A 10,644-nucleotide genomic window follows, 5' to 3' on the forward strand; every position below is an offset into this window, starting at 1 on the left:
GGGATTAAATTTTCGAGGCAAAAAAAAAAATTTAAAGTATTTTTTGTTAATTGGTCTCTCTCTAAAAAATTTTTGGCCCCAGATTTCTCTAAATTCAAAGCTGGCTCCATCCCTGAAAGTTAAATCTCATAATGAAAAGCGCTTGGAGTTATTGGCTTGTCCATTAGGTTGAGTACGGTTAGAATAGCCACTTTAATTGCTCCTTCTAGCCTTTTTTTTAATAGAACAAAATTGTGGGCTTCCCTTGTATAGTGTGGAGATAAATAGTATTCAATGAAAAAACAACTTGAATTATCTCTTAATCATCCATCTTCACAAAAATCTTCACTAATTGTTTTACTAGGGTCAAGCAAAAAATCACCAATTCTATGGTCTTACGGATAAATTAATTTTTTTTTTTTTTTTTTTTTTTTTTTTTTAAAAAAAAGGTGTTTAGGTGCAAAACTGAACCTATCACGTTTGCAATGGTCCCTTGTGGTAGATGAGAGGGGATGTTATGCAAAATTAAGATGTCTGCCTATTTGCATGCTTTAATGGTTAGGTGAGAATTGAGGATTGAGGGGTAGTTGATCATTTCATGATGCTCTATTGAAATACAGACGGTCCAATGTCAATAGGGTTTCAGAACTTTTTAATAGGATGGTTGGTCACGTGAAAATGTCGAGATAATATGAAATAATATTTTTTTAATATAAAACAAAAATAATACGTTTTAGAGTAGTGACTGAGATTTAAAATATTTGCAGAAAATAGTAATTAAAAAAAAAAAAAAAAACTGGTTAAAATTTGGCTAATTTTTAATTAATTCAATAAGAGTGCGGGCTCACTATGCCTATTGTTCACTCGATCGTGATTCCACGCACCAAACCGAGTATATGAATGGGTTTCCCTTTTCACTAATTGTTCACTTGATCGCGTTCCCCACGCTCCAAACCGAGCGTGGGAATTGGATTCCCTTTTCAGTGTTTTCACACTCCAATATATTTACACACGACAGACTTAGAATGTCAGAATGTACTTACTCTCCTCTAGACTCTAGAGATCTCTTTCCTATTTCCTATTATTGCATTATTTCACCAAACCCTAACCCCAGTCCCCCAAAATCCAATTCCCTGCTCCAATCGCTCAAAATTCCGCCAAATCCTTTTTCCCGCTTCCACCCAAACCAAAATCTCCGATTTCGACCATGTGAGAGCTGACCAAGATAATAATCGAATTGCTGGGCTTGGGCTTCGACTCTGAAAACATTTGACCGTTTCATGTTTATAAATTGTTTAAAAAATAATAATAATAATTAAGTTTTAAAAAATTATTAGATATATGATAAGAGAAAGTCTACATGCTTCTTTAAATTATCATAATTGATAATACTATTTTTTTAATTTTTAATTGTAATAATATTTTTTTAAACTATTAAAAATATTGTTTGTGCAATTATTATTATTATTATTATTATTTTTTGGAGACATGTTCACGGTGAGGAATTCGAAAACTTCTACTTCATAAGAGGTATACCTATCCGTGGGAGACATCGTCGATGCATCTTAACAAAACATTGATATTGTTTTGGTAATTTGAAAGGACTGTTATGTACTTAAGAAAGAAGCACAAGAGAGAGAAAGAATTGCAGAGAGATGGAGATGCTGAGCACGAGATGGGCAGCGACGGTGGCGAGCATATGGATCCAGAGCAGCTGCGGCTCATCCTACACCTTCAGCGTCTACTCCTCTGTATTGAAATCAAGCCAGGGCTACGACCAATCAACGCTCGACACCGTGTCCGTCTTCAAGGACATCGGCGCCAACGTCGGTGTCCTCTCAGGACTCCTCTACTCCTCCGTCACGCATAACACCCGAGGTGTACGTGGTGGTCCGTGGGTGGTCCACGTGGCGGGGGCGATTCAGTGCTTCTTGGGGTATTTCCTCATGTGGGCGTCCGTCGTCGGATTGATTCACCGGCCTCCCGTGCCGGTGATGTGCCTGTTCATGTTCCTCGCCGCTCATTCTCAGACCTTCTTCAACACCGCCAATGTAGTTAGTGGCGTAGAGAACTTTCCTGATTATGGTGGGACAATCGTGGGCATCATGAAGGTACGACGTGTGGATTCTGTTTGTTTCACCTTGATTAATCCGACGGTCTCGGATCTTCGGTTCTGGGTTTTGTTTATTTACTTCGTTAGTTCGTTTAGATATTAATTGATAAAAAGACAAATTTAATTAGTTCCAAGAGCCAAACACACCTTTGGAATCTCAAAATTCATTCTTTGGAATTCTAATTAGTTCCAATTGTGTGAAGATAATTCCAATGGTGAGCTAATAATCATATGCGACACCAATTGCATTCGCAGTAGCGCAGTGGAATTAGGCAACTGCTGAGTAAAGTTGCGGCCAGGTGCACGCAACAACGACGTTTACCATGTGTCTCTGTTTTTCTCTTCTTTATTTTGGTTTTGGTGGCCGTGGCTCCCATTACAGAATGCGTGCTCAATTGAAAAACGTAGCGTATAACACCTGGGTCCACATTGTCGACATGAAAAGATCAGACACTCGTAGCTTCGAAGTTTTACATTGAATAATCATTTTTAAGTGATAATGTGTATATGACTTTGTTTTAAATCACCAAATTGATAAGAAATAGTGAATTTAATTATACTTTTCCCTGTATTTTTGTGGGCTCAAACTCCCATTCCCAAACATATAGATACAAGTAATGTTTGGTTGTGCACTTTGAGGTCGTGGCTCTCAGGGTTAAGTTTTACAATGGGGCTTATTAGAGCTTTAGCCCAAAATCTATGCTTTCATGCATACAAGTTCCTTTGGAGGTGAAAGCGTTTAGAACTTTCCTCTGGCTTTGTCATTTCTTCACGAGTGAGAAGTGGTGGAAAAAAAAAAAGAAAAAAGGAATGTAGGAAATGTTTGCCCTTAGGCCTACTACATCGCCTGAAGGAGGTACAACTTGAGTGTGGAAGATCTATATAGCTGAAAGCCTGAAACCAAGCTCATGGAAGAAACTCCCGATCACTCTTGTTCTTCTTCTTTAAGTTGGGTACAGGTTTTGAGCGTTAGATTAGGTACAAGTAGTTTATTGGGGCTTAATGCACTGCATGACCAAACTAAAACAACCAAAGTTTATCTACTTCTTCCTTTTGCTTTTGAATCAAATGAAGTACAGAAATCATATTGTGCCAATACGGTGAATGTTTGTATTGGTCATTTGCTTATATGCGGTGTTCTGACTAACCATTGGAAATGACTGAATTTTTCTTTGTAACAATTTGTATATGAAAGATAAATATTCCTTCTGAAGTCATTGATGAACAAAATGCCCTGTTATTGTCTTCATGGAACTTCTACTACTTTCGAAATGAATGGTTAAATCTGTAGTATTTATTATCCACAAGTTCCTTTAGCTAGTTATAATTTATCCTTCTGTCAATGCTCTTGCTACAAGTCTGCTATGCCCAGAATCATGAAAATGTGTCGTTCTACCTTCTTTCTGGACAGGGTTTTCTTGGTATCAGTGGAGCAATACTAATCCAAGTGTACGACACATTATGCAAGGGCAAGCCGAGCACATACATTTTGATGCTTGCTCTGTTGCCCACATGTGTCTCCCTTATGCTTATGTTTTTGGTGAGAATTTATAAGGAAACCACCGATGATGACAAGAAGCGCTTAAATGGTTTCTCTGCAGTTGCTCTGGTCATTGCTGGTTATCTAATGGTTATCATAATTCTGGAGAACATCTTCACTTTGCCATTATGGGCGCGCATTTGTACCTTCATACTTCTGCTGTTTCTACTTGCATCGCCTCTTGGGATTGCAATCAAGGCCCAGAGGGAGGACTCAAAGAGATCACCACAAACATATTCAACTGATAGTAATCTTTTAACTGACAATGATGAGCAAATCATACCCCCAAAGTTTTCTACGGCAGAGGATCCTATTGAGTATCATGAACTGCCAAGTGGCGAGGGCCAAGTCGGGGCAACTTCAGACAACAAAATGCTTCGGGAAGAGGAACACTTGAATCTCTTACAAGCCATGCGTACAGCGAACTTTTGGTTGCTGTTTCTTGCCATGATGTGTGGAATGGGCTCAGGGCTGGCTACAATTAATAACATGAGCCAAATAGGGGAATCTCTTAGTTACACAACTGTGGAGATAAATAACTTGGTTTCCTTATGGAGTATATGGAATTTTCTTGGCCGTTTCGGAGCTGGATATATTTCAGATTATTTACTACACACAAGAGGTTGGGCAAGGCCGTTGTTGATGGCTATTACTCTAGCCACAATGACTGCTGGCCACATTGTTATTGCTTCTGGTTTTCCCGGAAATTTATACATTGGTTCAATCCTAGTAGGAATTTGTTATGGTTCACAGTGGTCATTGATGCCTACAATCAGCTCGGATATATTTGGTGTCAGGCACATGGGTACTATTTTCAACACTATAGCCATAGCAAGTCCTGCAGGATCATATATTTACTCTGTAAGAGTGATTGGGTATATTTATGATAAGGAAGCATCTGGGGATGATGACTCTTGCTATGGCACTCGCTGCTTTATGCTATCTTTTCTGATCATGGCAGCTGTGGCTTTTTTGGGTTTCCTTGTTGCTGTGGCATTGTTCTTTCGGACTAGGAGGTTCTATCAGCTGGTTGTGCTTAGGAGGTTAAAGCATTCTTCAAGATGATGAGAAGTAAATATCTGAGTACGGGGAAAATGTAATTGATTGAGGCCATTATCTTTTTGCTTGTTTTTTATTGAGTGAAAGGTATGTATCTCTGTTTCCAAGAGAAAAGGGTAGTTATAATTTGTGGTATTTTTTGATATTTATTTCCTATGGTTGCAGTTCATCATCACCTTGTATGGAATTGTATCCCTTGATTCCCTTTGTAAAAGTGATGAAATCCTTATATATTTCCCACCCATGGAATGATGATACATGGCAAGGTTTTTCTTCTCATTTGGCATAAGAATTTCTCCATAATAAGAATTACCAGCAACCACTGAAATTCTAAAGAAATATCATGTCAGGCAACTAGTTATTCTATTCGAGTGCTACTAGTGGTACTACAATGTTTATTACAAATTTTCTTACAAATTGGTGAAAAGATTAAGCAAAAATATGAGTTGTTAATTTAATTAGTTAGTAATTAATTTGTTAACCATAAACTGTTAATCATTTCATCAAATATGAATTATCACTTCGGTTTGTAAACAAATTCTAGTGAAATGTATGGTACTCCAAGCATTTGAAAGTACCAGCTCTTTAAATACCAGCCTAGTTTAATCTTTTAAATGAAAGGGGGAAAATACACTTGATTTAGTCTCTCACCTTCCTCTGGCCGGTTCACCTACAAAATTTAATTGAAAATAGGTGCAGCATAGGAAAATCTTAGAAAAAACTTCACTTTAAACTCTTGAACTACAACGCGTTTTGAAAAAACTCCCCTAACTTTTAAAAACTCTCAATTTAACCCCTTAAACTTTCAATTTGATTTAATTGACCACTCCATCAGATTTAACCCCTAACGAAAATGACTAAAAAGACCAAATTAACCTTCGATTTTCGTTTTTTATTTTTAGTTTTAATTTGAAATTAAGGGTAAATTTGAAATTTTATTAAAAAAAAAAAGAAAAAGAAGTCATGAGTATAAAGATCATTTTATTACTTCTAACGTTTTAAATCTGACGATAAGAGGTACATTGCATCAAATTGAAAGTTTAAGGAGTGAAATTAAGAATATTTTAATTTTTGAGAGATTTTTTAAAAATGCGTGATAGTTCATGAGTCTTAAGTGAAGTTTTTCCAAAATCTTATGAATTTTCAACTATCCTATGATTTTCACCGCATTCATCACCATGGGTAAAACTAAGAAAATATGATCATGCAACTTTACTTTTTGTCGACTTGTTACCCGTTCTCAAACTTAGGCATATAACACACTTCAAACTATTTTTATGTTTATGTCACGTCACAACAAACCATCTAAAAAGCATTAACAACTTTTGTTAGAATTAATACTCCATGGTCCTAGATGCCATTAATGTAGCATCAAATCCCGCGTAGTAATTCTACACTATCACTATGTCAATGTATCAGGATAAGTAGGGAGGATTAGATCTCACTAATTAAGAGTAATGTTCTAAAACTTTCATATATTGTATATTTAGCTAATATGAGACAAAAATTACATCCATCAGCTTGTCTTCTCCTTATTTAAAATACATATTTTGCTTGTCTTCTCTCTCTTTTCCTAAGTAGTTTACGAAAACAATAATAATAATAATAATAAAACTTAAAAATAATATTTAAAAAAAATAAAGAATAAAGTAGAAAATATGTTCAAAAGAATAGTGGGTAAAGTAACAAATAGTACTTTTAGCTAAGTAGTGCACGTTACGTGGACCCAAAATTAGAAAAAGCAATTTGGTTAGGAGTTTTTCTTATGTCATTCGGATCCCTGTGGCCGTTGTGTTCTTGCAGAAACGGACACATTGTACATAATGTACGTCTGTTCAAAGCTTCTAAAGAAAGAAAGAAAGAAAGAAAGAAGACTTGGCAAATTGGCAATTATTAATCAAATCATGACCTTTCGATTTTAAATTATCATTTGGTTGGTAAAGCCATCCCCTTCTCCTTTCCGTTTGTCTCAAAAATAAAAATAAATAAATAAATTCCTTTTTTCACCTAACTAAACAATTTTTTTTTTTTTTTTTCACAAAAAATTCAAAATTCTTTGAACCTTTATATTATATCAACCAATTATTATTTTTTATTTTTTACATGTCCGCATAAGAGCAGGGAGGGGGATTCGAACTTGTGACCTCCGATTCATTAAGCGTGATTTCGGCCAATTAAGTTACCTCTTGGAGACTATATCAACCAATTCTTATTACTATTCAAACAAAACTTTTTTATGTGACCACAAGCGTCAATTTTGATAGGAGAACAAACCACATATATCAGTTTGGACATAATTTTCTTTCAAATTGGGTTGGAAAAAATTCTTTCAACTTAGTCTATAAAAATGATACATGTATATTTTTTTAATAGCATGTGAGATCTACATGAATTTTTAATAAAAACTATTAAAACTTTGTCGTTATTATTAAAAAAAACATATATTTTTACATGTTCAAAGGATACATATCATTTTTAAATACTGAATTGAAAGAAAACTTTGTCCTATCAGTTTGGTAAAGATGAAATTGCGTTTTGAAATTTTTTTATAATTAACATTCTCGTTATTATTCTTGCCTCTGTTAGAGAGTCCACTCAAGGACCCTTCAAAATGGAACAGAGCCCCCTCTCATAGATCTCTTTACAATGTTCTTTGCCTCTCTTCTTATAACAATTTGGCGAAACAAAGGACAGAGCATACTATGTTACTTTCTAAAGAAAAACACGTTCATAAATATACATCATTGTCGTCTGACAAATATGGGTGGCCCGTGAGCGCACTCTAAAACATTTCAAAGGAAATGCGTGGTGGCAATAAAAATAGGCAAAATCAAATTTTAGGAGAAGAAATTGCAGGGATGGAGAGGCTGAGGCTGCCGCTGAGCAGCAAATGGATAGCCACGGTGGCGAGTATATGGATCCAGTGTGGGTGCGGAGCATACACCTTCAGCATCTACTCCTCGGTGTTGAAATCTAGCCAAGGCTACGACCAATCAACGCTAGACACCGTGTCCGTCTTCAAGGACATCGGCAGCAACGCCGGGGTCCTAGCTGGGGTCTTATACTCCGCCGTGGCACTGGGTAACCGTAACAGCAGTAACTACTCGAGTTTGGGTGGGCCATGGGTGGTCCATCTGGCGGGGGCGATCCAGAACTTCGTGGGGTACTTTCTAATTTGGGCCTCCGTCGTTGGATTGATCCAGCGGCCTCCGGTGCCGTTGATGTGTTTCTTCATGTTGGTGGCCTCTCATGCTCAGTCCTTCTTCACCACAGCGAATGTGGCTCCTGCCGTGCAGAACTTCCCTCGTTGTGGTGGGACCCTTGTTGGAATCATGAAGGTTAGTATTTCTTTTTTTTCAATAATAGCAATCATCATTGGTGAGTAAATAATAGTAATAATAATAGTATTTGTTAAAGAGAAATGACACTCTCATCCTATTTTATATTTAATTTTGTTGTGGTGGCACTTTCAATCCACTCTTATATCAACTATTGTTAAAAAAATCAAAAAGGTGGTCGGTAATGACAACATTATTCACATATATTTTTAATAGGATTAATCAAGTTTGTAATATTTGTATTTAAAGTATACGCCATAATTATGTGCTCTAAAAGTACATATCAATTTAATAAATTGAGAAAACTTCACTTTAAACCTCTAAACTATTTGGGTTTTGAGAAGACCTTTTAAAATTCAAAAATTCTCAATTTACACTTATGAACTTACAATTTCAATCAATTTATTCCCTCCGTTAGTTTTAGTCATTAACTTCTAATGGAAATGCCTAAAAAGACCAATTTACTATTTGATTTTTTATTTATTTTTTAAAATTTGAAATTAATGATAAATTTGAAATTTTATAAAAAAATTAGGATATAAACATTATTTTATCACTTTAAAGGTTTAAAATATGACAGAGGGATCAATTGAATCAAATTAATAGTTCAGTGGGTTAAATTGAGAGTTTTTAAAATTTAGGAGAGTCTTTTTAAAACGTACAGTAGTTCAGAGTCTAAAATGAAGTTTCCACTAATAAATTAAATATTAATAATAAAATCCTACCACAAAATCTCTCTTATGGTTAGAGAGAGCTCTTGCGGTATATCTTTTCTCTGAAAAGTCATTGTCTTCATAAAGCTTCTAATTTGTATAAATAACTGAATGATTGCTTATAAAATCTTCTTGTCAATGCTCTTGCATGATATGTGTGTATATATATATGCTGTGATGTCATTCAAGCTTAACTAATTTCATTTGGCAGGGCTTTATTGGCATTGGTGGGGCAATACTGATCCAAGTGTATGACACATTCTGGAAGGGCAACCCCAGCACTTTCCTTCTTATGCTTGCTCTGTTGCCTACGTTCGTCTCCCTTGTGCTTATGTTTTTCGTGAGAATCTATGATAATCCAAACACAAGTGATGACAAGAAGCACTTGAATGGTTTCATTGCAGTAGCTCTCATCATTGCTGCTTATCTCATGATTATAGTGATTTTGCAAAACCTCGTCACTTTCCCATTATGGGCAAGCATTTTTACCCTTTTACTTCTTTTTCTTCTTCTTGCATCACCTCTTGGAATTGCAATCAAAGCCCAGAGGGAGGACTCCACCCGATTTCTACAAACATCATTAATAGCAGCCAAGGATCCTCCACCATATCATGAACTGCTCGGTGGAGAGGGTGACGTTAACGGTGCTTTAGATGACACAATTCCGCCTGATGAAGAGAGCATGAATCTTTTGCAAGCCATGTGCACATTAAACTTCTGGTTGTTGTTTATTGCCATGGTGTGTGGAATGGGGTCTGGGGTAGCTGTGATTAATAACTTGAGCCAAATTGGGGAATCTCTTAATTACACTACTGTGGAGATCAACAATTTGGTCTCTTTATGGTGTATATGGAATTTTCTTGGCCGAATTGGAGCTGGGTATTTTTCAGATTTTTTGCTGCACACAAGAGGCTGCGCAAGGCCATTTTTGATGGCTACCACTCTAGCAGCAATGGCTGCCGGCCACTTTGTTATTGCTTTTGGTTTGCCCGGAATTTTATATGTGGGTTCGATCCTCGTCGGCATTTGTTATGGTTCACAGTGGTCGCTAATGCCGGCAATCACGTCGGAGATATTTGGTGTCAGGCACATGGGTACTATTTTCAACGCCATTGGCATAGCAAGTCCTGTCGGGTCTTATATTCTCTCTGTGAGAGTTATGGGGTATATTTACGACAAGGAAGCAGGTGGTGGTGGTGGTGAGGATTCATCGTGCTTTGGTACTCGCTGCTTTATGTTATCTTTTCTGATTATGTCATCCACGGCTTCCCTGGGGTTTCTTGTTGCTTTGGCTTTGTTCTTTCGTACCAGGAGGTTCTATAAGCTTGTTGTGCTCAGAAGGTTAAAGTATTCTGAGGTGGTGATAAGTAAATCCGCGAATTAGTTTGTGTAATGATTTTGTTTTCTCTCATGATTAAGTTAATTGTATCTCCTATAGTTACAAATTATCATCGACTATTAGGGCTTTGGGGCCTCTAGTTGGTATTATGTTAAGGGAATCGAAGACTATTGAAGTCGTGTAATCAAAGCGTGAAAATATCATTCTGCAAATATTGGGGAGGTTTTAGGCTTAGGAGGCCATTACTTGACATGGTGGGATGGAAGATTGGTCGTGGTGCGTTCCGACTAGTCGTGGACTTAATTGACGGGCCTTTTCTTAATCTTGGTTCATGATGTCAGCATGTCAAACTTTTAAGCAGACGAGCCCTTGGGTAAGCGAGCTTCATGATTTTTTAGGCAGTGAAAGGCTTTGGTTGCATTGTCCTGAGATAGGCAAGCCTTAATTAAGGCTGAAAAAGCCAATTGCTCTCTAATTTTATGAGTTAACAAGAAAATAAGTTGGTCCATAAAAATTATATAAGTGATTGATGGTTTTTCAATTTCTTGACTTAAAGTATACAT

At 36.5% G+C, this 10,644-nt stretch overlaps 1 protein-coding gene across 1 annotated transcript; it reads left to right on the top strand.

The window, feature by feature from the left end:
* The first annotated feature begins 1,476 nt into the window (after window positions 1-1,476).
* Window positions 1,477-10,190, top strand: LOC132173539 (uncharacterized). The gene is made up of 4 exons (XM_059585051.1): window positions 1,477-2,090; window positions 3,504-4,694; window positions 7,490-8,029; window positions 8,954-10,190. Exons 1-4 carry the CDS (start codon window positions 1,635-1,637, stop codon window positions 10,124-10,126), a joined length of 3,360 nt encoding a protein of 1,119 aa, XP_059441034.1. The 5' UTR covers window positions 1,477-1,634; the 3' UTR covers window positions 10,127-10,190.
* Window positions 10,191-10,644: the final 454 nt, after the last annotated feature.

The sequence above is a fragment of the Corylus avellana genome, chromosome ca3 (assembly GCF_901000735.1).
Source record: "Corylus avellana chromosome ca3, CavTom2PMs-1.0".
Classification (NCBI taxonomy): domain Eukaryota; kingdom Viridiplantae; phylum Streptophyta; class Magnoliopsida; order Fagales; family Betulaceae; genus Corylus; species Corylus avellana.